This window comes from Nerophis ophidion, linkage group LG17 (genome assembly GCF_033978795.1).
Source record: "Nerophis ophidion isolate RoL-2023_Sa linkage group LG17, RoL_Noph_v1.0, whole genome shotgun sequence".
NCBI classification, from domain to species: Eukaryota; Metazoa; Chordata; class Actinopteri; order Syngnathiformes; family Syngnathidae; genus Nerophis; species Nerophis ophidion.
In genome coordinates, this window is record NC_084627.1 from 35,796,941 (window position 1) to 35,824,933 (window position 27,993).

Consider the following 27,993-nt stretch of genomic DNA (forward strand, 5'->3'; position numbering starts at 1 on the left):
CAAGAGAGCCATGACATTATGTCCTTCACAAGTGTATGTAAACTTTTGACCAGGACTGTAAATGCACAAACAAGCTGACAATATGTGGCAATTTCACAATCGAATGTGTGAACTACCCACAATAGCAGCAGCAATGCAATACTTTAACAGTGAGATGTTCCAGTAGCTTCTTAACAACACAGCACCAATGATGTTCTTAAAACACCACCAAACATTACGCAAATACAGTAATGTCTGTTAATAGTCTAAATGAGTTTTCTACAATCATAAGAATATAATATATAAAAGACTAGAGCACGGATTGAACGTAGCAGAGAGAAAACAATTTACCACACATTAACAAAAGTTATAAAGGAAGCGGAAGGGACACTGTCAAAGAATTGCTTCAAAATAAAAGTCTCTGGAAAATGTATATAAACATGGAGAATTCTTAACAAGATCGCTACACCATTAAAATAATCATTTGTATTTTCTTTCAGGAAAGGATTAAATCGTTTCCTCACCATCAGGAAAAAGAATACTCTAGAGGGTCGTCGGTCTACCATGCCCCTGACTCTCTCCCACAATGCTTTACATGCCATCCACAGTCTGCTTCAGAGGTTTCCTGTTACCAATAAAGAGTATGAAGATTTGCAGGCCAGCAACAAAAGCAAGCTGGCAGCACAGTCTGGTGAGTGTCACTCATCACGCGGTCAGACAAGAGATTATTGTCTCTCATTTGTTGTCTCTCTTATTTGACGGGAAAATGCATTCTCTAGGAGTCAAGGCAATGCATGTGTCTATGTGGCCTGAGAGCATCCAAAATATTTGTTTGCTTTTTGATGATGAGGGATTCCCACCCAGCAATGACTTCTTGATACCAATACCAATACTTCCTGTCGCAGTAAAAATAAGACACAAAGACTGTGGTGGTGTACATACATCATCAGGCTCGCACAAAGGATGCTTTTATGGAGCAGAACAAGGGTCTTGTCCCTCAGAGGTCCTGGTCCAACCTTAGGATCTGATCTGTCTTTGATAAGTAGCTCGTCTGTTGAAGAAGTGTGTGAACCCCTGATTTAGACCAATTTACTCCTTATTTTTCATGTGTCTGAGCAAACATGCAAACCTCCTTAGCATTCCTTGGACCACACGTGAGCAACATCAGACACCTGTCCCAAAGTTGGCATCATTACAAGTTTAATAGCTTGTTTTGGGGTTTTTTTTGGGGGGGGGGGCCTCAAAACCCCTCAGCCTCAGGACCCCATTAGGTTAAGGCAACCTCAGCCGCAGCGGTGCACAATTGTAATACACTTTTACACTAATTGTGGCAGTAACAACATTCTCACACCAACTTTGTGGAGCTCAAGTCATAGAAAAGTTTCTGAAGTGCAAAAAGTCTGACTAAAATGCTGAAGCTGTTTCTTCCTTTGCATTTTAATTTTATTGAAAGGTTAGGTAAACATATTCATAAATGATTTAGTTGATTTATTTTAGCACAACATAATTGTATGTAAATGTATTTATTTTTCTAATCAGCCTGACAGAAGCCTAAGGTTTATGTGTTAAATGAATAATATTTTTGATTAACACTGTAAGTAACTTAGATATAATTACAGATTACAATTCAAATCAAAAGTAAGATAATAAACTCAGTGTTGATATTTGAGTGAGCTGTGGCCCCTCTGTAGTGGAAAAGCAGGGTCTGAGGTCAAAAAGATTTAGAACCCCTACCCTAAAACATTGAAATTTTGCACAATGAGTGTGCAGCACAATGGCGCAGTGATTAGCGCTCGTGCCTTTCAGCGAGAATGTCCTGGGTTTGATTAGATTCCCTGGCTTGCAGTGTTTCTGTGTGGAGTTTGCATGTTTTCCCTGTGACTGCGTGGATTCTCTTTGAGTACTTCGGGTGTCCTTCCATCTCCAAAGATAGTTGATTGACATCACTAAATTGGCCCTTGTGTGTGAATGTAAGTCTAAATGGTTGTCTGTTTATCTGTGTTGGCCCTGTGATGAGGTGGCGACTTGTCCTGGGCGTACACTGCCTTTCGCCCGAGTGCAGCTGGGATAGGCTCCAGCCTCCATGCACCCCCAAAAGGTACATGCAGTAGAAAATGGACAAATGGATGGAGATGTGTGCTGTTGCATGAGCTTGAGATAAAGTATACATTCTTGTGACTTTTTTGCCTGTAAAATATATCATTACACAGTTTTTACAAGCATTTCTGTAATCAACTAACAATTGCTCATGATTAATATGCATAAATTAACATAATTCTTTATAAATGACACTAGAATAAGCACAAATCTGATTATTGAATGTGGCTTTACAGTTCACCATATTTAGGGTTAGCAGCGTTTACCACTCTTAACTTGCAAAGCAGCAACAGGCACATAACACACTGTTAATGACATTGATTGGCTATGTGTGATCCAAATCATAGCGTAACCACCTCGCAGTTAGACTTTATGTGTGGTGTCGGAGTTGTCCGACTGTTTGTGTGGCCTTAAGCGTGCCACTGGCTGAGTCAAGTGTGCGTGTCTGTTGGCGCAAGTAATAGAGCAAGCTTAACAGCTTGGGCCAATTTAGTGTTGCCAATCAACCTATCCCCAGGTGCATGTCTTTGGAGGTGGGAAGAAGCCGGAGTACACGGAGGTAACCCACGCATTCACGGGGAGAACATGCAAACGCCACACAGAAAGATCCCGAGCCTGGATTTGAACCCAGGACTGCAGGAACTTCGTATTGTGAGACAGACGCACTAACCCCTCTGCCACCGTGAAGCCCATGGTTAATCAGTTTTTCCCAATAAAGTAATAGTGGATGGAGCACCTCGTTGTTCGCCTTAAACATCTCGGCAGAAGTTACAATAATTGAAAAGCAGTTAGTCATTTCTTTTTCTTTTGTGACCGCTTGTTGTCACCTGTCACTCAAAGATTTGCACAGAATAAATTATTTGTCAATTTTGTTTAGGCCAGATTTAATTTTATACGCTGCATAGATTTTCCATTCGCAGGGGACATGACAGCAGTCCGCAATTGCACATAGTGCTGGATACGAAGGTGTTACACAAGTGTGAACTTCAAAATTTGGACTGCGGGAGCTTAGCTTTTTCACTGCCATCACTGCAATGGGAGATAGTCTATCTCTCATAAAGCATTGAGCAAAGTTAGAACAATAACTTTGGGTTACTCAATGTTACCTTGCTTGATAATGAGTGAGGTGTTTTACCGTTGATGCCGTCCTTGCAGGCGCAGTGAGACGCTGTCATGAATAATTTGGCGGAAGGGGTCGGGTTTGTTGTGGTATTAGGGTGTGACCTGTCTGTAGCACTGACAGACGGTGTGTCATAAGTAGCTTCCATTGTGATACACGCCCAAAGCGATATCCCTATAACTAAATGCCTCAATCTATTTTTAAAGAACCAAAGTTATGTTGAGTGACCCAAAGTTTCTTTGCGAGCAGAAAGAGGGATTTGCCTGACTGCTTATTTGGACTGATCAATGCCCAGAATAAGGGAAAAATCAATGGGAAATTTACAGTCATGCAAATGTTTTTTGGGCATGTTTCGATGAATTTGCCTAACAGTCCTCCTATCTTCCATTAGACAACAGCGCTGATACCAACAGGCCAAGTGGATGCCTGAACAGCAGTGTTTTGATGGTACCCCCGAGAAGGAGGCCTTCAGAGTTTGACAGTTTCAGACGATCTCTACCTGTGCATGCACATGAAGGAGAGATAGTCAATCTTATAAGAGAGAACAGAGTGGTGCTGGTCTTAGGAGAAACTGGTTCTGGAAAAACAACCCAGGTAAGAAAAGACAAAATATCAATAATCACACGTTCCAGGATTTTGCGATGTTGAGATTGCATTCATTTACAATTGCATTTGCAATTTGCAATGCGAATGCAACCGATCCCTTCAAATTAAGCGCACCCTTGCACCTTTGTCCCATTTTAGCAACTTCCTTGCCAGTTTGGCAACTATCCAATCAAAACCTGTTTGGTTCTAATGTAGACAAAGCAGGAACTGCAACGTGTAGTAGTATCTAATATCTTAACTCTTTTCTACTTTAATGGCACAACTCGCATTTATTTGTAGCTCAGACCCTTTGGTTCCTTTTACTGTGCTAGGCCTTCTAGGTCATGTAGTAAACATTTAGCAACACATCTATATTCCCACTTCTTTGTTTACATTGACAATGATTTTGACCTGTGATAATAATCATCATCTCTCATTTAACAACAAAAATCACAGCGATGGAAATGTTCCATATCTCGAGCAATGTCTAAAATTTTGCAATGGACTTTTTTTAAGTGTGAAACAAACAATAGGTTTAGAGAATGTGTTTTTTGCTGCCATCTAATTGTAGGTTAGGTTTTTTTACTCTGGTTATAAAACAGGGGAGTATTCTAAACTATGCCAACCTGACTCACGCCACATCCTTGTAGTTCGCTGAGCTCCAAACAAGGACCTTGGACTTCTCAATAGGAGATGTATTTCAGAAGGCGGGGCATTGTAAAAAAAAATCATTGTATGTGATTGGATAAACCACTTGTTTGTTATCTTGAATGACGTGCTACTTCAACCACTCACATCAAAATCAACCCGTGACGCTGATGAGAGCAACACTGGGAAATCCAAAACAGAACAGCCCCACATTGAATAACGACAGAGCGAAAAGTTATTCAACTTTCAAACAGTTGCTTCGGCACTACATCACATCTATGAAATCCCGCCCAGCGATCCTGATTGGGTTATTATTTTTTGCTATCTTGAAGGCGTTTGCAATGGAACTGGCAAGAGTCAGGTTAAAACTGTGCACACATTTGTCTTCAAATAAAGCACATTTTCTTAGATTTGTTGAAATCATTACCTTTTTGGAATTAAAGTAACAAAGAAATTAATAACAAATTTATATAATCAGAAGTTGGTGCAATGTTGTAAAAAAAATGACATCAAACGTTTGAAATATTGGGAAGACTGAATGATGTGTTCCAAAGTTGACTTACACCTGCATTGTACATGAGTAGCATCATTGGGCTTTTGGGCTTTCTGTGTTCCCCTGTAAGTTCTATTTTTGTGTTAATTCAGCAGTGTTGTTATATTGTCACTGGGGCTGCACGATTTTCCGAAAAATATAATTGCAATTTATCCCTCCAAAATCACGATTCGATCTGCAATTTTTGTATTTTATACATATATATGCATAAAACTGCAAAAAGAGTAATTGAAGGAAGACATGTTACTTTTAGTCTGTCAGTCAACATATTCTTGTCTCAGTGCCACACAGAACAATATGCAATAATCTCCTTTCAAAAATATTTGTTTTTTTGCAGACAGATTGAGAGTTATTGTCTACATCATGCTCCTAAACTGAATAAATAACCAATACAAACTATACAGTGAAGGTATTTTAAAAATTTTGCTGGGTGATATATTGTCCCACAAATTCTTTGCTGATAAACAATATTATTGTTAGCATTATTTTGTGGCCAATATTAAGCACTAATGTAATCATAATATATAATAGTACGAAAGTAACTATTTAAACGGATGTAAACTTTTATTTCTCTTTACTGTAGAATTTTTTACCATTGTACTGTATATGAAAGGTTAATGCCTTTTAGGTATCCTAAATAAATAAATAACATATAGAAAAAAATTGCACTCTCATTTCTGTAAGAAAAACATTTCAATAATAAATATTGAAGATCCTAAAGTGTATTTTTTTCTTAGTTGGAAAAATGAGGTTGGGCGTTGTCTTTTTTTGTTGTCACCAACATTATGGTGAAATTGTCAGCAGGTCATTCAAAACTGTTAAACTAACAGTTTATGTACCATTCCATGATTTAAAACCAGACTGTAAGTTTTCCTCAAATTCATTTGGGTTGTATAATAAGCAACCTTCGCTTGGACCTTAGATGGTAAGTTAATATGCCGCACTATTGATACTGTGCAGAGAAGCAAGAAAAAGTTATATTGTTTTTTTTGAGACATTGTGTATGATAGATGTGCCCCGTCGTGTTGGTTTAAAGCCACTGCAAATTTGCAGATGTGCAGTATGTTGTGTAATCATTCCACCCTGGCAAAGTAAAAGTTCAAATGAATAATTAAAGCTCCAAATGAATGTGGGGTTCATACCCATGAGTAAATTTTAACAACTGATCACATCTCCATGCTCGATGTAAACGCAAAGTCCATGTGTGTTGGTCAGATTCCACAGTTTCTCCTGGATGACTGTTGCAAAAGAGGAGAACCCTGCAGAATTTTCTGTACTCAGCCAAGACGCCTGGCTGCCATCACTGTCGCTGAGAGAGTGGCAGCAGAAATAGGGGAAAGAGTCGGCCATACCGTCGGCTATCAAATCAGACTACAGAGCAGGTAAATTAGGTGTAACTTAATATTTGGATCTTAATGGGAATTCATTCATTCCATTAAGGGGAACCATAGTAGTCATCAGTGTTGGTCATCTTACCTTAAAAAAGTAATAAGTCACAGTTACAAATGACCTCTTCTCCCAAAAAGTAATTTGAGTTAGCATTTCAGTTACCTCATTGTAAGAGTAACAAGTTACTCTGCAAAGTAACTGTAGCGTAGGGTTGTACAGTATACCGGCACGTATTAAGTTCAGCGCTACTAATGAACTAAAAAAAGGTACTGTACTGCCATGGAAAAATACCGGTACTTTTGTTTTCAATGATATGAGGCGCGCTGTGGTGCCGTTGCTGGTATAGGAGCAGCAGCGCTTGTTGGTCAACACACACACACACGGCACTTACAAGCAGAATCAATGTGAAGACAGAAGAGTAAGAATGGATGTATTAGAGCTTACAAAATAAAGCTAAAGTATGTGGAGCTATTAACACTAAAGCACTGATCTGCAAGCTGTACTTTAAAACATGGCTAGCTTAACGCCAAACATCTTGTTGTAGTGTTTTAGCTACTTGTCAAAACAAATAGCATCCCTGCAGGACGAGGAATAGCTAAATATGCTTCACTACATACCTTTGGAAGATACAATAGCTAACAGCTTACAACAGCAGTCCTTATGTAAACAAATCGGTGGGTCTATACAAATAGCGATTGTAACAGTACTATGTACAAAAACTGTATGTAGTGGATACTACAATTATTATTACATCAATATTTTTTATCATCACAAAATCTTTTTTCTTTTGTTATTGTATTATAAAATCAGGAAATGTCTCCTTGGACACAGGAGAACTTACGGTAAATTATGACCAATGTATGACCCTGTAATTACTCGGTATATGATCGATATCCAGATTTGTAGCATCACCCAAAACTAATGTAAAGTATCCAAACAACAGAAGAATTAGCATACTTGCCAACCTTGAGACCTCCAAATTTGGTAGATGGGGATGGGGGTGTTGAGGTGTGGGTGGGGTGGGGTTTGGTGGTAGCGGGGGTGTATATTTTAGCGTCCCGGAAGAGTTAGTGCTGCAAGGGGTTCTGGGTATATGTTCTGTTGTGTTACGGTGCGGATGTTCTACCGAAATGTGAATGTCATTCTTGTTTGGTGTGGGTTCACAGTGTGGCGCATATTCGTAACAATGTTAAAGTTATTATACGGCTATCCTCAGTGGGACCTGTATGGCTGTTGATCAAGTATGCATTGCATTACCATCAATTGATTAACGTGGACCCCGACTTGAACAAGTTGAAAAACTTATTCGGGTGTTACCATTTAGTGGTCAATTGTACGGAATATGTACTAAACTGTGCAATCTACTAATAAAAGTATCAATCAATCAATCAATAAATCAATCAAATTCACTCATGTGTGTGTGAAAGACGTATATATTATGTGATTGGGCCGGCACGCTGTTAGTATGGAGGGAAAACGGACTTGATGACAATTTGTAGAGGATGCTAAAGGCAGCGCTTTTAAGGCATGCCCCCAATATTGTTGTCTGGGCGGAAATCGGGAGAATACCAAAATATTGGTATTGGGACAACCCTAATGTGGTGTTATTTTTCCTTTTGTTATTTGATACGCTCTTACGTTCGATATCATCTTAAACGTCAAAGATGTTTATATTAACTGATTGAAGAAAAAAAAACACTAAAAACGTGATCTTAGAACATTTGGCATTTAACTGAACTCAAAAATTGCAGTGTGCATATGATATGCATAGTAATAAAAATGTATAAACAATATTTTGAATGTAACAACATTAAATATTGAAAGAAAAAAAAAACAATATTGTACCAACATTTTAACTTAAGTAAAAAGACACAAAAGAACATGTATCCTTTAAGTAGTGCAAATTTCTGTACCTATATACCAAAATACAGCCTGAAAGAACTTTAGATAAAACTGTTGGCAAGTTTTTGGCAAACAAATGACATGCATTCCAGTAAAACATACACAAACCAAAAGGTTACACATATATTTGGATCTAATAAAAGGTAGTTTCTGATTGGTTGTATATTTGTGTTACTAAAAATAGACAAATTGACTAAAAGGTTTATCAGAAATTCCCCTGGTAGAAGTCACAGGCAGAATGTGGCAGTATACTTCATGCAGGTAAAGCTCTCAATTTAGCAATCTATGTTCCTACCCTCCCCTATGCTTCACCTGCTTTGGATAGCGACTGAAAGGACAAGATCACGGCCTTAAGCGACCAAAATGAATTTCCTCCCAGGTTGGCTGGTCTTACGCCCAAAATTTTTTTACGGCCATATGAACAGATTAGCCCGGTGTTTTTTCACTTGATTCATTTATAATCAACATGATTGGTTAATAAGAATCTGCTTTTAATGGCTGTACAAAGAGCCCCCTCATTCATTGCAAGATGGCAGGTTCTCCTTGTCTTCGCTGGGCAAGATTAATCAGCGGCAGTACAATTATTTGCATGGCACAGCTCATAGTGCAGGGGCCTATAATGCTCCCAGATTCTCTTAATCAGGTGCACTGATTCCATCATTAGCATGGTAAAAGCAGAGAGCTCCGTCTTGGTAGAGTAACTGTCAGGCTTACCCCTGACAGTTTGGTTGTGTTTTAGTTTTTCCTCTGTGTGTGTAGTATTTCCTCTCTTTAGTTCCTGTCAGCACTCTTATTTTGGTTCTGTTTCCTGTTTGTCTCCCTGAGTGCTGTGTCCCCTCAGCTGTGGCTAATTGGCATCTGGCCACATCTGGTGTCAATCAGCCAGACACTATTTGAGCCTGTTTTTTCCTCCAGTCAGATGCTGGATTATTGTTGTGTCGTGTGGTGTCGTGTCGATGTCACCACTACCTGTCTTTTCGCTTGTAGCTTTGTCTACTTCTGTTCACTCTGGTCATGCCATAGTTCCCTCGTGTCACAGTAAGTGTTTTTGTTCTTAGCCAGGTTTGTTATCCGCCTCGTGCGCGCCTTTTGATGGTACTCTTTTGGTTTGTTCTTGTTTTAGTTTTTATATAAATCATGTTTTCTCACGCAATGCTTGCCTCCTTCTCTGTATCTTGGGGTTCGTCACCAACAAACTCTGACAGTAGGTTAGGATAAATTATTTTTTTTATCCCACAATAGGGAAATTACATTGTTTCAGTGCAGGTTTTTACACACAGTAAGAGAAAAAAAACTTAATGAAAATCAATAAAATAGGAATAAATACTTCATATTGCTCACTAATATGTATAGCCTTGAAGATAAGAAACAATAAATAAACGTTTATACCCGTATTGCACACTATGAAAAAAAATCAATCAATGTTTATTTGTATAGCCCTAAATCACCAGTGTCTCAAAGGGCTGCACAAGCCTCAATGACATGCTCGGTTCATATCCCAAAAAGATCACAGTAATCACGTAAGTGTGTCGTAAAGTCTTATGGCTCTGGGTAGAAAGGACCTATGGTAGCGCTCCTTCTTGCACTGTGGATGTAACAGCTACTCTAGGCCTCCACAGTGTTGTGCTTGGGGTGGGATTGGACTTTAAATAAGAATAATCAAAAATAAGTACATTATGCAATTTTTTTTAATTCTTACTTCTTTAATGACTTCTGACCATGAATCTTCAGGGTTTCTCCAAAGACACTGCTGACCTTCTGTACCGTCGGCGTATTCCTCAGGACACTGATGGCAGGAAATATCTGCATGAAAACTGTCACACATGTCATTGTGGTGAGGAATTCATGTACAGTTCTGTGTTCTTAAAGATGTTTGACACAGCACTATGTGGAATGTAATATTCCTGTTCCTGCACTTATCAGTTTTCTGATAAAACCTTTCTTTGTTTTCTAAGGATGAGGTGCATGAACGTGATGGTCTGACAGACTTTCTGTTAACAAAGATGCTTGATGTACTTCAGGAAGTCCCCACATTAAAACTTATTCTTTCTAGTGCTTCACTGGATGTTGACTTATTTCTCAAATACTTTGGCCCCTGGTCCTGCCCCGTTGTTCACCGTAAGTACCATGCTAAATGTGTTGTTGTTTTTATTTGTGTGTTTAACTTCTTGTGACGGACCAAGGCAATTTGGGTTGAGCTAAAAATGGGTTCCATGCTTAACAATACATATACCGTTAGTTGGCTCACACAATTTACGATAAAATGATTAGGGTGCAACTTGTCCAGAGTGTACACCATTTTCCGCCTGAATGCTGCTGGGATAGGTTACAGCACCTTCGCAACCCTGAGAGGGACAAGCGGTACAGAATGGATGGATGAATGATCTGGCTGTTGACATAAAGTGCATCAGATCCCGTCTATCAGGTCAGTCTTTCCCACCAAAACCTATATGGTGAGAAAGAGACCGCTGACGGTGTAATAAAGTAAGAGTAAGAAGTAAAAGATAATAGTCAATTACATTAGGATCCTGGACAACCCAGGACAATCCTCCATGAAAAATCCTGCATAAAATATGTGTGCAAAGCTGAACCTTTGAGGTGCCAATCTACAGACTTCAAGATTTGGAGATAATCTGTGAAGCGTGTTGAATAATCCCACATTTATATGTGTGGAACCCTGATGACCAGCTACAACCATCTATCTGACAGATACTTAATTGACCCAATCAAATGCATTAATAGCTTTTACTTTTTGTTTTTCTAAATTTTTTCTTTTAATAGTCTTTCATTTCTGTTAATTAAGATAAACCTGCCATAAACATTCTGGATTGTTTATATTTTTGTATATCTGACATTTATATTATAATAAATTTCCTGCTCTATATCCTCCCAAGAACCGAGGGAGTAAAAATCTTAATTTTTTTCAGTGTGATTTTTCTGCCTCTTTGGACCTAAAATAACTTGGCCTGGAATTTTGTGGAAAACACTTTTTTTAGCTGTGGTATTTCAAGAATCCGTATTTGTCTTCCTGTACTGCAGAGAACTTTCATGAGAATTGTGTATTGTATTATTAATGTTTCAGTCTGTAATACTAAACAACTAACAAATGTTTTATGTTGCAAGAACACACTAGGAAAGTATGTACCACAATATTTTGTATCCAGTGTTTCGGCCCACTACAAAAGAAATTTGGACTGGCCAAAAAAGCCAGAGAATAAGATGATTGCCACTGTACGGGTCAGTGTTGCTATATCTAGTGAGTAATCAGACCCTTCTAGATATACTTTTTCAAGAAAAGCGACTGCTAAAAATCTAATTCTTGAGCGTTACCAATCCAGATTTTAGCCCCATTACACCAAGGAAGCAGTATATGTTATTTGACTTGTTGCTTGTTGTTAATTTTAGTTTACTAGTCAATTAAAATGTTTCTTATTTCATGATTCAGCAGAACATATTCAAAAGATTCAGTAAATTAGAGTCAAATTTTATATTTCTATTTGTTATTGACAATTGATATGACTTATGTGCTATACTTTTTATAGTCAAAGGAAGACAGTTTGAAGTGAATCAACTTTTTCTGGAAGACGTTCTGAAGCTGACTGGTTTTAACAAGGAAATGGGGAAATACAAGGAGGAATCCCAGAGAAGTATGCAAATGTATTCAAAGTACTGTGTCTGGATATTTTAACCTTTAACATTGCACTAATTACCTTACTGTCAATTGAACCCTCAGAGGAGGATAAGCAGAAACTTTTGACAAAGTGGTGTCAAGTAGTGGAGAAGAGTAATGTTGAAGAAGTACAGAACACACATGTTGTGTCGTCTGGCTTAATGGGGAGCAGCAATATTTTGGACACAGGAAAGGAGGAAGGCGCCATCAACACAAAGGTAACCTACCCGTCAACACACATCTGTCCAATACGGTATATACCGGTATACTGGTATTTATTAAAGGTTCTGGTACCGTATATTAGGGATGGCTAACTAACCCTTTTTCATGTCTGATACTGATATAGCAACATTGTATGTCTGCCGATTCGGATACAGTGGTACCTCAGTTTTCGTATGCTCCACTTTTCATGTTTTCAACAAAAATGTGTGATCATTTATACTGAAAAAGAAGGTTCCTGCAGATAAAAATGTTTTGCCAATCTTTATGGTGACTTTCTACAGTCAACCCTGTCTATAGTTACCACTCAAGGGAAAAGAAGAGAGTGGCCGCTATAGACAGGTGGCCACTATACACAGGTTGGCCATCATTTTGAATTTCTGTACTAGTTGACCTTTAAACAAAAATGTATACTGTACATGTACTTGTGCATGTATCCCAAATTGTAGTGAACTGTTTGTAAAATACAGTTTTGCAAGCTTTTTAAGATTAAACAGTGCTACTGACTGTGAGCCTGTTCATTCTTGCTCATGTGAATAAAATGCTGTTTTCCATTAATGCCAGACTTTTGGGGATTCGTCAACTGCGCAAAACTTAGGGGAGCTTCGATGAGACTTGCCGAGTCCCGGTGCGGCTGCATGGTCTGGCTGATCGCGACCCCCTGGTTGGGATCCCGTTGCGGCCACCACAAATCCCGCTTAAGAAATAAAATTTCACGAACTGTGATATGGCAAATATTGATTTCTGTGGCCGCTATACCCTGTCGAAAATCTCTTTTGGCATTTAAAATGAGTGGCCGCGTTAAACAGGTGGCTCCTATAGACAAGATATATAACAGTACTTTTTTCTGCGGGGGAAATGTTTTGTGGCCGCTATCGGCAAGTCACCTTCATAGACAGGTGGCCGCTAACACCGGTTTGACTGTACTTGAGTATTGTGCATAATAATAAAAAAGTGGATTTAAATAAAAATAAAAAATTTAAATTTATTTTTATTTTTGCACCAACATTTCTTCAGTGGCGTGGGGTGTATTTATCTTTGTACTTCAATTTTGTAACTGATTTTTTTTTCTCCTTCTCGGACAGAATGAGAATGCATTAGAGAAGTTGGAGCCGTGGCTGGTGAAAGAGATGGATGCCTGCATTTCTAACATTTTCCTCAATGAAGACCAAGAAGCTTTTGCTCAACTTTTCCACCTGATCCTTTATGAAAATGTTAACGGTACGATGATCTGCCCTGTTGCGATTTATTTGAAAACATTATGGTCGGTTGTGTATATATACTTTGTATGTTTGAAGGTCAGTTTTTACATGGATTTTGCTATGCATTACATTATCCAGAACTAAAATTATCATATTTATACTGGAAAAGCATTTGAAAAGGGCAAACCTCCCAATAGAAAAAATCCTTTAAAAAAAACTTAAAAGTTGGGCCTTTGTCAGGAAACCAACCGATTTTAAATGAAAGAAAACCAACCGATTTAAATTATCTCAACAATTCTTCCAAGAAGATAGGTCAAATTCAATCGAGTAATTGTAGTTTGACGTGAAACTCCCTAAGGGACATTTACCCAAATACTGTGTTAGTGGATGTGTATACTTATACAGTATTTCAATCTGAATATAAAGTTTATAGTTTTCACTGTGTGAACTAGTGAAAATCCAAAATAAATTCCAACTGCTTGTGCACCCAATTTTGTTTAAAAAAAAAAAAATTATATTGTATTATCATTCCACCTTGGAATTGTTTTTTTTTTAAACAGTCAATAAGGGTCGAAAATCGATTGATGACATTCCTTCCTGCAATAACTGTAGTAAAATGTAACCAGTTGTTTCCTCATACTTATTTTCATGTATTTAGTGGACTACATGCACAGTGAAACAGGAGCAACACCGCTGATGGTTAGTGCAGGTCGAGGGTTCCACGCTCAGATGGCACAGTTGCTTAACATGGGGGCTGATGTTAACCTGAAGGCGTCCAATGGATGGTAGGGAATCACACTGCCCTATGATGTGACTGTGCAATTGGAAAATGTTACCTTTTGTAAAATATAATAATTTTTGTTTTATTATAGGACACCTTTAGACTTTGCGAAACATTTCCAGCAAGCAGAGGCTGTAGATATTCTCCAGTCCTCAATGTGAGTATTTTGTCCTCTTAGAAACAATTGTGCACACAAGCACACTAAATAGTAAAAGTATTAATGTTATTAATTTATTGGTTGAGTTATTTCAATCAAGGAGCTGTAGAAAGTTGACTAACAACAAAACAAACAGCTTGAAACAAAGTAAACACTGTTTGAAAATCAAATGAAGCACTCAACCAGTGGGTCTTCTGCTTGCCCTTAAAAACTTGCACTGAGCATGCTTGTCTGATGTCTGCACCATTTTCTTTTTTTGCTGTTTTTAGTGACAGTAAATTTGTTGTGAAACTAGCTTCAGCAAGTTATGCTGCAGTTATGTTTATACAGTATGTAACTGAACCTCAAAGAAAATGGCCATTGTATTTGATATACAATTGCAGATAATTTGCATAAAATTAAAGAGCCATGCCAGAAGAACATAGTAGTTGATCCAGCGTTGCCAAACGGAGTGATAACAGCAATGGCCCTAAAACAGATCATTGAAGAACTCCATATTTGACAGTAAAGGGTGATGGGAGCAAAGTCGGCTCTCTGTCCCAGAGGCAAAGGTTAAATGCGTCGCCCTCTTGCTTTCGAAGTGCGCTGGCCTCCTTATTCACCAACGCTTAAACATTTAGGCCCTTAGGGGGTCAAAGGTTGCGTCCACAACCCCTATCTTTTGTGGATTGCTCCCATCTGAGAGGTTTAGCCAAAAGGCTCTAACCTGAGTCTGCAAGTCACATCACACAGCTGCAGCCTTGCACCGCACCTTGAGAGATATGAAATGTGGTTCATTCACCACACAGATCTCATCCTACAGGGTTTGGAGACCATCTTCTTTCACATTTACTTTAGAATGTCTGTTTGGTACACAGACAGCAGTGTCAGAGCACAGGCAGATGGAGCTCCATATGTATATGACCTCTGGAAGATTGAGGCAGTGAAGCAGTCCATTTGGCTTGATTGGAGGAGGCGTAGAGGGACTGGCAGTCAGGGTGAAGATGATAGATGGTTTTACTTGTGGGGTTTTGGCCAGCCCCGGCTCATTCATTTAGTGAATCTTCCAGCTAAATTTGTTCAATTCAATACCATCATGACTATTTTCATTAGCTCCTGTGCATTTTCCTCTGAACAAACGGTATTAGTGTCACCTGCAAACAATACTAAGTTATTTTCATTCCTCTACAGATGTCATTTATATATAAAATTAAAAAAATTGGACCGAGTATTTTCATTAACTCCTGTGGGTTTTCCTCTGAACAAAAGGTATTAGTGTCACCTGCAAACAATACTAAGTTATTTTTATTCCTCTACAGATGTCATTTATATATAAAATTTAAAAAATTGGACCAAGTATTGAACTTGTGGTAAACCTCAAACAATATCTACACCTGAAAATGTACACATGTTGTGTTTCTTACAAAACCCCGAATTGAATATTCTCTTCCATTTTTTGCAGTCCCTTGGGAGAGATGCATAGCCGGAATGAGCTTGCGCTGGTTCAGTGTGCCACTGCTGACTTAAAGACTGAAGACCAGGAAGTCCTCACACTGTATCATGACAACTTTGATGATGAGTTTGTGGACTTAAATCTCATCATGGACCTGCTGCATAAAATTTGCTCAACCACAAGTGATGGTATGGCTACTTACTTACCTGTTAACAAGCTCTTAAATAAATAATGAATGAAAAGTTCTAAAACCTCAAATATATAAGAAATAAAGTCTTGGAGACTTAAAATCAGCATTATAATTTTAGACACAATAGATGGACATTGGCCAATAAATTTGATTTGATAAAACACAAAGTAAATGCAAATTAAAAATTGTTGGAATGTAGTTAAATTTTTTTTTATGTGTCTTCAGGTGCAATACTTATATTTCTTCCTGGATATAATGAGATTGTGTCACTGAGAGACTGCATCCTCTATGAAGACAAGAGGTTCTCGGGCTGCCTCAAAAGGTAAAATGTCAAGTTTGTTGTCCATTAGATCAGTGGTTCTCAACCTTTTTTCAGTGATGTACCCCCTGTGAACATTTTTTAAATTCAAGTACCCCCTAATCAGAGCAAAGCATTTTTGGTTGGAAAAAAAGAGATAAGGAGGTAAAATACAGCACTGTCATCAGTTTCTGATTTATTAAATTTGAATAACAGTGGAAAATATTGCTCATTTGTAGTGTTCTTTCTTGAACTATTTGGGAAAAAATATATAAAAATAACTTAAAATTTGTAGAAAAATAAACAAGTGATTCAATTATAAATAAAGATTTCTACACATAGATCATCAACTTAAATTGCCCCCTTTTGGGATTGTAATAGAGATCCATCTGGATTCATGAACTTAATTCTAAACATTTCTTCACAAAAAAAATACATTTTTAACATCAATATTTATGGAACATGTCCACAAAAAATCTAGCTGTCAATACTGAATATTGCATTGTTGCATTTCTTTTCTCAGTTTATGAACATAGATTCACATTTTGTTGAAGTATTATTCAATAAATATAATTACAAAGGATTTTTGAATTGTTGCTATTTTTAGACTATTTTTGAAAAATCTCGCGTACCCCTTGTCATACTTTCAAGTACCCCCAGGGGTACGCGTACCCTCATTTGAGAGACCACTGCATTAGATGAATGGGTCATGTTTTATTTTCTTAATTTTATTGTACTTAATAGAAGTTGTTGTTTAGTATGTGTTATATTGATGTGTTTTTAGTCAAGCCAAGCACTGTTAAATTAAATCAAACAACATGTATTATAACCTAATATATGGTTTGATTGTATAGCAGGTAGGCTTCATCGGAAACACACTTACTAAAAATATCTCTGCACTTAAAGGGGAACTTTTTTTAAAATTTAGCCTGTTGTTCACAATTATTATGAAAGACATTTTTTTTTTAATGCATTGTAAATATAAAAGAAAATGTAAATAAAAGTCAGCTTACAGCAGAGACAATGGGATCTCCACTATTCTGCTCATTTGGTAGCACTTTGACAGACCTGCCAACCCTTACGACTTCTACTCCGGATATTCCATTGTCTACCGACACCCCTTCTGAATTAGGCATTGTGATATTTTTGTGTGTATTTAACATATTTTAGATTTTGCCTGGATGTCGAAAGGAGGGCGAGGAGTTGGTGATCCACAATCAGTTTAATAAACAAAACAAACACGCAAAAGCATCTACAACTTTCTCCCTTAAAGTGCATTCTTTCCATTCTGTGTTCCCCACACTCTTAAAATTACTAGTGAGGACACATTCAATGACTCTCAAATTGTCAGAAAATTGAACTCTAAACCAGGAATGATCAACGGATATTGTATTAAATTACAAAATGTCTATGAGAGTGGCGTTTAAAAAAAAAAAAAAAAAAAGTATCTTCACATAAAACAAATCTAAATTCTTTACCGGACGATCCACGTTCCTATCCTCACCTATGGTTACAAGCTTTGTGTTGTGAGAAATTCAATTATTTGGGAGGAGCTCAGAGTAAAGCCGCTGCTCCTCCACATTGAGAGGAGCCAAATGAGGGGGTTCGCGCATCTGGTCAGGATGCCACTTAAATACCTCCCTAGGGAGGTGTTTAGGTCATGTCCAACCAGTAGGAGGCAATAGGGAAGACATGTTGGGGGAACGAAAGATGGATGGATGGACATAAAACACATTCACCGCCTGGTATGTGCACTTTGTCCAGCCATAACAAGGGACTGCAGATGACTGGCACATAACACCACCGTTCATCAATATAGTGATATATTAGATGCAAGGACTTGCATATTATCTTTATAATTAGTGAATAGGAGTTGCGTCATTGAGTCTCAACAGTACAGAACATTACCTCAATTGATGCTATGTATTGAGTTTGGATAAAAGTGCACTACTACTTGATTGACAGCACTATAGCTATAAGGGACAAAAGTTATTAAAATGAAATAATGGTGATGATGGATTATTGGGATATATGGTATTCTAGGGAAGTGGTTAAAAAATGGGCTTACGCGTACCCCTGGGGGTACTTGAAGGTATGCCAAGGGGTACGTGAGATTTTTTTTTTTAAATATTCCAAAAATAGCAACAATTCAAAAATCCTTTACAAATATATTTATTGAATAATACTTCAACAAAATATAAATATAAGTTCATAAACTGTGAAAAAAAAATACAACAATGCAATATTCAGTGTTAACAGCTATATTTTTTGTGGACATATTCCATAAATATTGATGTTAAAGATTTATTGTTTTGGAAAGAAATGTTTAGAATTAAGTTCAGGAATCCAGATGGATTTCTATTACAATCCCCAAAGAGGACACTTTAAGTTGATGATTACTTCAATGTGTGGAAATCTTTATTTATAATTGAATTACTTGTTTATTTTTCAACAAGTTTTTAGTTATTTTATATATTTTTTTCAAAATAGTTCAAGACAGACCACTACAAATGAGCAATATTTTGCACTGTTATATAATTTCATAAATCACAAACTGATGACATAGTGCTGTATTTTACTTTTTTATCTCTTTTTTTCAACCAAAAATGCTTTGCTCTGATTAGGGGGTACTTGAATTAAAAAAAAAATATTCACAGGGGGTACATCACTGAAAAAAGGTTGAGAACCACTGTTGTAGGGTGTTAAAAAGAACAATGTACAAAGAATCGAACCGAAAACACTGAAGGTCTTGGAGCAGGGCAATGACCCAAAACATACTTACATAGCAGCCGCGGCTGCTGGTCTTTCAAGTACAGGAAGCTAATTTTCATCTATGCTCTAAAAACCATTACAGTCTCTAATATCATATAAAATAATAAAAGTGCTTGATTTTAGAAAGAAAACGTCACTTAGAGAATTGTAAAATCATCCACATCAACTTGGAACAACTGAATGAAACTTGACAAATGCTCTGGCAGTGGTTTATATTTCAAGATTGCAGTTTCGCTCTTTTTTGCTGTCGAAGGGACTCAATCTCAGACAGATCATCCAATCATTATGCAGAAGCTCAGCGTCCAAAACCTTAAAAAAAAAAAAAAACACAAAATCAATACCTCATATTATATGATAAATTGTCAAAGACCTCACAGGCCTTTAATTTGCATATTTGTCCTAATTCAACCCCTGAAACCAAACACATTTTGCACCATATTCTAATTTTTTTTTTTCAGGTACCAAGTGTTCACACTTCATTCAGATATGCCAAGCATGGACCAGAAAAAAGCCATGAAGACCTCTCCACCTGGCGTTAGGAAGATAGTGAGTCTTTGTTGCCATATTTATAATTGATCGCCCACCTTTGCAGTAATTATATGAAGTCAATAAATCCTTTTAAATTATTTACTTCTCCTAATGGTGATCTTGAGAGCCAGCAATTATCATATCGCTTTTTGTTTTGCACATATTTGTGTGTATTTAAGCAAATTTTCCTTTTTCAGATTCTTTCCACGAACATTGCTGAGACGAGCATTACCATCAATGATGTGGTTTTTGTCATTGATTCTGGAAAAGTCAAGGAGGTACAATCACAGTGGAACAAAATAACAATATTGACAGGAAAACAAAAGTCTTGCCCACAATTACTACTATACAAATTACTTTCCTTTTGTAGAAGTCCTTTGACACCGTCAGTCGTGTATCGATGTTGAAAACCGTCTGGATTTCGAAAGCAAGTGCTCTTCAACGAAAAGGAAGGTAACAGCAGTAATGTTTCTATTCAAAATGTGTTTTTAATCAATCTTGACTGAACTGTCTAATTCTATTAGGCTTTGTGGTTAACAAAACGAGCCGTCTGCATGGGTTGTGGGGGGGAAAATATATTAGAATTAATTCATTTTTAAATTTGCTAAAACAAAAACCCAATTAGAAATTTTATAAAGATATGTTCCTCACTATGCTTCTGGTTGCTAACTTGTCTTTTTGATTGATGGATTTGGTTGATGGATTATAATCTTCGCACCTTACTGACATTAATTTCTTGCCGGTGTGGTCAGGTTTTTGGTAAATCAGCAGATCATATTCCATATGCAGTTTAAAGAGCAGGAAGTGTTGAGTGTTCTCTGTTGATCGTTAAAACACTTTGTAAGAAATGCTACCCTCGGTTGAGCCGATAACGGCCACAATACTAAACAGTTTGGTTTGGTCTCCCCTAGTGGACAATACTACTTTCTTACTGTAGTATTGATAATTCCACTTATTTATGTTTGATAATGCTTAACTAAGGCAAAAATTGTAAAATATACTTAAAAAAAAAGAAAAAAATATACGATGAAAGTGGCGAAAGCACAACTGTATATACAAATAAGTCCACTTTATGCTTTTCATGTGTTAAGTAAATGTGTCATGTAATCAATGTTTGTCTTTGTGATTTCAACCTCCATTCCTAGGTTATAGTAGCACAGAGAGTATTTACGTGTGCAAACACTGTGCTAAAAAAACTAGCAAAGGATCTGATGGTTATGCATCTTCACAGAGCCGGCCGCTGCCAACCAGGGATTTGTTTTCACCTCTTCAGTCAGCTAAGGTTCAACAACATGCAGGAGTTTCAGGTTCCACAGCTGCTGCGGATGCCTCTGCAGGTACCCATACTCACATTTTAACTTAGCTGAATTATATTCCAGTAATATTTACAAAAGGTTATGTAATTGTTGGAGTTTGTTTGTACGTCAGTTAGGTAATTAGCAACATAACTAAAAAGGTTGTGGGCGGGTTTGTATGAAACAATCAGATAATGCCAACTAATTAGATTTTGTGGGCTGATCTGGATCAATGTCTGGATTCAGCATTGTTCAAAAGGTTTCAGTTCTACATTTTACTGGACATCTCCCTCCCATAGTAGTTGTCCTCCTTCATGGCGGGTGGCTTTGCCGCACTTGTTAATCAGCTTGGTTTGCTGTCTTTAAGTGTCATATCAGTGTGTCCTCCATTTACAGATGGCAGCCATATGATAACAGTGTGTCTTTGTCCTCATTACAATATTTTCCTATCATTTGAACACTCATTTTTTGTTCTGAAATGTCTATGCGCCCTTGAGATTGTAAGTTTGTCTCTTTTAATGCAAATTCAATTACTTAAGTAAAGTACTTTTTTTTTTATATAATACGGTAAAGTGCACTGCTGAGCTTTCTGTTCAAATTACTCATTTTGATACGTGGTTAAACTGTTTGTGTCTTTTGGCTAATATTAGTGTCCTTATCACAATGTCGACCACTTTGGATGTGCATTTCATCTAAATTCCTTCTAATTCAGCCAATTTAATACCATCACTTAAGCTGCCGCTGACTATGCATACATTTATTATCTGCAGTCTGCTGTTACTCGTAACGTCTCTACAGCCGATGGTTCGTTCATTGAACATAGGAATTTGCACTATTTGGCGAAAATTGCCACAAGTTGTGAGCACATGATATATTCACTACATCACAGTGAACTATCAACATATCAAATAAAAAATGTTCAACTCCAGTACTCACAAAAACCCCAGGTCGATGTACTGTCTTGTTATAAGGTAAGCTTTGTATTGTTTTTTAAGTGAAGTTTTGTATTTGAGCCAGGTACTTAAGAAGGACATTCAAATTTCAAAATAGGAAAAAGGAGAAATTAAGAGACAAAAAAGTCGGAAATATGTTGAAAACTACCATTAAAGTGGTTATTTCTTACCTTTTATGCAGATGCCTAGAAGCCGTTAACTTTCCAGAGTTTTTGTACCGTATTTTCCGCACTATAAGGCGCACCCTCAATGATTGGCCTATTTTAAAACTTTTTTCATATATAAGGCGCACTGCATTATAAGGCGCACAGAATAGATCAGTGGTTCTTAACCTTGTTGGAGGTTCCGAACCCCGCCAGTTTCATACGCGCATTCACCGAACCCTTCTTTTCTGAAATGTATTTTTTTTTTTTTTCAAATTCAAGACAAAGTTATATGTTTTTTTTTTCCTGGTGTACAAAATGAACCGTGCATTAACTCACAACAAATTACACATCTGCAAATCAGTGTGACTTCTGCTGTATCCACGATACGCCGATATGGAGAAGTTTTTTTATTTACATGATGAGTCAATACTTGCAAACCCTCCCGATTTTTCCGGGAGAATCCCGAATTCCAGTGCCCCTCCCGAAAATCTCCCGGGGCAACCATTCTCCTTTAGCGTCATCTACAACATGTCGTCACGTCCGATTTTCCTCCATACAAACGGCATGTCAGCACATTCACATCATTTATGTGGCTTGTACACACACATAAGTGAATGCATGCATACTTGGTCAACAGCCATACAGGTCACACTGAGGGTGGCCGTATAAACAACTTTAACACTGTTACAAATACACACCACACTGTGAACCCACACCAAACAAGAGTCACAAACACATTCCTGGAGAACATCCGCACCGTAACATAACTTAACAAATACCTAGAATTCCTTGCAGCACTAACTCTTCCGGAATTTACAATATATACCCCGCTACCACCAAACCCCGCCCACCTCAACCACGCCCGCCCCCATCCACCTCAACCCCCACTCCCCCCATCTCCCGAATTCGCAGGTCTCAAGGCTGGCAAGTATAGATGAGTCGGGAGTCCGCCGAACCCCTGAGGCCGACTCACCGAACCCATAGGGTTCGATCGAACCCAGGTTAAGAACCCCTCGAATAGATGCTACAGTAGAGGCTGGGGTTACGTTATGCAACCTTTAGATGGAGCTGCGCTAAAGGGAATGTCAACAAAACAGTCAGATAGGTCAGTCAAACTTTATTAATAGATTACAAACCAGCGTTCTGACAACTCCGTTCACTCCCCAAAATGAATAAACAGCAGTTTTATTATTTTCCCCGATTCACTAAACACGTAAAAAACAGTCTGGTCCTGTTACGGTAAATCAAACGTTAGTGCAATCACAATATAGTTACACTCAAAATAGTGCAAAGCAATAATATATCAATAACTCAATGTTGCTCAAGCGATAATGTCACACAACACAACACAAAATAAACATGTAAAGGTCACTTAATTAAGTTATATCTCATCCACGAATCCCTCAAATTCTTCTTCTTCAGTGTTCGAATCAAACAGTTGGGCGAATACGGCATCCAACATGCGTCTCGTCGAAGTCGTCATTAAACGAGTCAGTGTCGCTGCTGTTAATGTTAAATTCTCTCGCTGCTGCTAATGTTAAATTCTCTCGCTGCTGCTCTATTCCCGTGTTCTACTGCGTGATTATCGCCTTGAGTTTAAACTCTGCGTCGTAAGCATGTCTCTTAATAGGAGCCATTTTGGGGTCTTTACATAAACACAGAAATGCCACGCCTGCCGCAGTCATATATCCCAGCATGCACCGCGCACTTCTTCTTCTACGGGGGAAAATAAGGTTGGTGGCTGCTTATCGTAGTAGCCATTTTTTACCGCTTATTGTGGCTCAGTATTGGTCCATATATAAGGCGCACCGGATTATAAGGCGCACTCTCAGCTTTTGAGAAAATTTGAGGTTTTTAGGTGCGCCTTATAGTGCAGAAAATACGGTACTTCTCTTTTGGCTATTAGCACATAACGACTAAACTATGCCTTTGCGTACCGCATGCATGCGCTTTCGATTTTTTTGTGGTCAGCCAGCAATTTAGCAAAGTTTAGCTATCATTGAATGTATATTCTTTCTCAAAAACAACATGACTGCACTTTGTTGTTGCTTCTCTTAAGACAGCTGTTGTGTAGGTGCACACACTACCTGCGCATACGTTTGGACAAGACAGGGGCGAATAATAAACATAATCCCCAAATTCCTCGGGCAGAAAAGCAATTTTACTAATTTTACTGTTGTCCCTCGCGACATCGTGCTTCAAATATTACGGCTTCACTACATTGCATATTTTTGGGTGTTTTTTTTTTAAAGCATATTCAATAACGATATTATTGTTATTATAATTATTATTAATATTTTACTGGATTAAAAGAGCATAAGGTGACAAAGTTTTTTCTTGTCTAGAGGGCTCTCATAATGTTAAACATTTAGAAAGTAGCAAATATTTTTTATGCTGTAGTATATTAGATTTATGATTCCTACTTTGCGGAAATGCATTAAACGTGGTCATGTCTGAATAACAGTGATAAACAAGAGACGACTGTAATTAGTAATTGTGAAAAATATAATCACTTTAAAAATATACGGTATGTAGTCTGTTAAACATAAGATAGCCAGTGGTGTTCTTGTTATATTTTCTGGTTTATAAATTTTTTTACTTTGAGCAAGATGCTTACAGCCCCTTTAAAACTATGACCTTGAAATGTCTTAATCTGTCTTTCGTTAATTTTGTGTCAGACATCCACTCTCATGATATCCGAATGGCAAAGACTAGTAGGTTTTTTGTCTCTGAAAGTAGTTAACCCAATTAAAGTGTTGGATATAAGGCTCAGTGCAAGTAACATTTTCCGGGTCTAAAATGAACTTTTTTGTCCCATAATAGACCTTAGAATCTTTTAAGAAATGTAAAATGTCTGACCCCTTCCAACCTTGGCAACGATGGTATGTTTAAAAAGACCTGGTTTGTGTACTTTTTTCAAAGACAGAAATACTTTTTTGCCTTTTCCATTCAAACGTGCAGAGTGTGAATTATTGATTATTTTTAAACGATGCCATGGTGTGTGTGTTTCTTAGGAATTATGTCTGCAGACCAAACTACTGGCTCCCTGTCCAGTAGTGGAATTCTTGTCCAAAGCGCCACAACCTCCTCCTTTACATGCTGTAAAGAGTGCTGTGCAGATGCTTAAGGTAACCAATATTATCAAATGAGACATCCACACATTATGTCAACGACTACTTTTTCTTTAAGACAATAGATGCCCTGAACCAAAATGAAGACCTTACTGATCTTGGCTTCCACCTTGCTGATCTACCCGTGGAGCCCCATCTGGGAAAGATGGTGCTGTGTGCAGTGGTCCTTAAATGCCTGGACCCCATCTTGACCATTGCCTGCACCCTGGGCTATCGGGATCCCTTTGTTCTTCCTCCCCAGGGTTCTCAGAAGAAAGCCGCTCTTCAGTGCCGCAAACATTTTTCTTCCAACACGTTCAGCGACCACATGGCCCTGTTGAGGGCATTCCAGGTAGTTTATGGGTCCACCTGGTATCCACAAGTCATGAGAGGATTTATGTGTAGAGCAGAGTAAATGTATTATTCCTATACTCCATGTAACTGATCTTGTATTTTCCAGTGTGTTTTTTGGGACTCACTTTGGGAGAAAAGAAAATTAAAATATGACATGACAATTTTTTTCATTTTTGATTTTTCAAATATTTTTTGGGTGTTTGTAGGCATGGCAGAAGGCCCGTAGTGAGGGCTGGGAAAGATCATTCTGCGAAAACAACTTTTTATCCCAAGCCACCATGGACATGATTCTTGGAATGAGAACACAGTTGCTAGGACAGCTTCGTGCTATTGGTCAGTATATTTGAATATCACACACGCATTTTTTTTCATTTCATTCATACTTTGATTAAGTTTGAGGCAGGAGGCAACATTTTGTGCTCTTCGGTCAATTTTGATGCATGAAGTATAACATAAATATATACATACTAAATATATGCATATTTATATATATATACAGCCGTAGTCAAAAGTTTACATACACTTGTGAAGGACATAATGTCATGGGTGTCTTTAGTTTCCAATAATTTTTAAGAATCTTATTTTTTTGTGATAGGCTGATCGGAGCACATACTTGTTTGTCACAAAAAACATTCACGATGTTTGGTTCTTTTATGTATTTATTATGAGTCTACTGAAAATGTGACCAAATCTGCTGGGTCAAAAGTATACATACAGCAAACCAATGTTGATGATGTATAAAAGTTACAATCAAATCAAATTAGCTTCATGGCATGGCCTTTTACTTTCATGTGAGTGATTATGATTGGCGACACCTGTTCACTTCTCTAAACCCATTTAAATAGGGTTCATGTGATGCAGTCTTTAGACTCGATTACAAACGCGACAATGGGAAAGTCAAAGGAACTCAGCACAGATCTGACAAAACGAATCATTGACTTGAACAAGTCAGGAAAGTTAAAGTACCAATGATTGTCACACACACACTAGGTGTGGTGAAATTTGTCGTCTGCGTTTGACCCATCCCCTTGATCACCCCCTGGGAGGTAAGGGGAGCAGTGGGCAGCAGGGATGCCGCGCCCGGGAATCTTTTATGGTGATTTAACCCCCAATTCCAGCCCTTGATGCATAGTGCCAAGCAGGGAGGCAATGAGTCCCATTTTTTTTATAGTCTTTGGTGTGACTCGGCCGGGGTTTGAACTCACAACCTACCGATCTCAGGGCGGACACTCTAACCACTGAGTTAGTAGTAAGTAGTAGGCACTTGGAGCCATTTCAAAGCAGCTTAAGGTCCCAAGAGCAACTGTGCAAACAATTGTACGTAAGTATAAAGTGCATGGCACAGTTTTGTCACTGCCACAATCAGGAAGAAAACGCAAGCTATCTCCTGCTGCTGAGAGAAAATTGGTCCGGATGATCAAGAGTCAACCAAGAACCACCAAAAAGCAGGTCAGCAATGAATTGGAAATTGCTGGAACACAGGTGTCAGTGTCCACAGTCAAGCGTGTTTTGCATCGCCATGGACTGAGAGGCTAATGCAAGAAGGAAGCCCTTGTTCCAGAAGTGACACCTTAAGGCTAGTCTAAAGTTTGCTGCTGATCACATGGACAAAGATAAGACCTTCTGGAGGAAAGTTCTGTGGTCAGATGAAACAAAAATGGAGCTGTCTGGCCAAAATACCCAGCAATATGTTTGGAGGAGAAAAGGTGAGGCCTTTAATCCCAGGAACACCAACCCTACCGTCAATCATGGTGGTGGTAGTATTATGGCCTGGGCCTGTTTTGCTGCCAATGGAATTGGTGCTTTACAGAGAGTAAATGGAACAATTAAAAAGGAGGATTACCTCCAAATTCTTTAGGACAACCTAAAATCATCAACCCGGAGGTTGGGTCTTGTGCGCAGTTGGGTGTTCCAACAGGACAATGACCCCAAACACACATCAAAAGTGGTAAAGGAATGGTTAAATCAGGCTAGGATTACGGTTTTAGAATGGCCATCCCAAAGTCCTGACTTAAACCCCATTGAGAACATGTGGACAATGCTGAAGAAACAAGTCCATGTCAGAAAACCAACAAATTTAGCTGAACTACACCAGGAGTGGTCACAAAGTCAACCTGAAGCATGTGAATGGCTACCAAAAGTGCCCTATTATAGTGAAACTTGCCAAGGGACCATTTACCAAATATTAACATTGCTGTATGTTTTTTTTTTTTCCCAGCAGATTTGGTCACATTTTCAGTAGACCCATAATAGACTCATAAAGAAACCAAACTTCATGAATGTTTTTGTGACAATCAAGTATGTGCTCCAATCATTCTTTCACAAAAAAATAAGAGTTGTAGAAATCATTGGAAACTCAAGACAGCGATGACATTATGTTCTTTACAAGTGTATGTAAACTTTTGACCACGACTTTATGTATGTATACATATTACATATATATGTTTAAGTGTGTGTGTGTAAATATATTTGAATAAGTTACTTTGATAGACTAATTTAGTCACATCATTTAGAGGTGTGTTGATAGAAGTGACCATCCTCTCATTGTAGATGTTGAATTAGATTCTAGGTGCGATTTCAACCATTAGAAGGCTAAAATCATTATCAATTGTG

General features: G+C 38.0%; 1 protein-coding gene across 4 annotated transcripts in view; it reads left to right on the top strand.

Moving 5' to 3' along the window:
* The window catches only part of ythdc2 (YTH domain containing 2), a 54,953-nt gene that overhangs the window by 8,918 nt on the left and 18,042 nt on the right, over positions 1-27,993 (top strand). For all 4 annotated transcript variants that reach the window (XM_061876852.1, XM_061876850.1, XM_061876853.1 and 1 more), the window contains 19 exons: positions 480-670; positions 3,588-3,790; positions 6,198-6,364; positions 10,005-10,107; positions 10,229-10,391; positions 11,816-11,920; positions 12,007-12,161; positions 13,248-13,383; positions 14,023-14,149; positions 14,237-14,302; positions 15,744-15,922; positions 16,150-16,246; positions 19,453-19,540; positions 19,720-19,800; positions 19,893-19,975; positions 20,754-20,859; positions 24,931-25,044; positions 25,106-25,378; positions 25,587-25,713. In XM_061876852.1, coding sequence (XP_061732836.1) covers positions 480-670; positions 3,588-3,790; positions 6,198-6,364; positions 10,005-10,107; positions 10,229-10,391; positions 11,816-11,920; positions 12,007-12,161; positions 13,248-13,383; positions 14,023-14,149; positions 14,237-14,302; positions 15,744-15,922; positions 16,150-16,246; positions 19,453-19,540; positions 19,720-19,800; positions 19,893-19,975; positions 20,754-20,859; positions 24,931-25,044; positions 25,106-25,378; positions 25,587-25,713 — 2,564 coding nt within the window. The remainder of the gene's footprint in view (positions 1-479; positions 671-3,587; positions 3,791-6,197; positions 6,365-10,004; positions 10,108-10,228; positions 10,392-11,815; positions 11,921-12,006; positions 12,162-13,247; positions 13,384-14,022; positions 14,150-14,236; positions 14,303-15,743; positions 15,923-16,149; positions 16,247-19,452; positions 19,541-19,719; positions 19,801-19,892; positions 19,976-20,753; positions 20,860-24,930; positions 25,045-25,105; positions 25,379-25,586; positions 25,714-27,993) is intronic.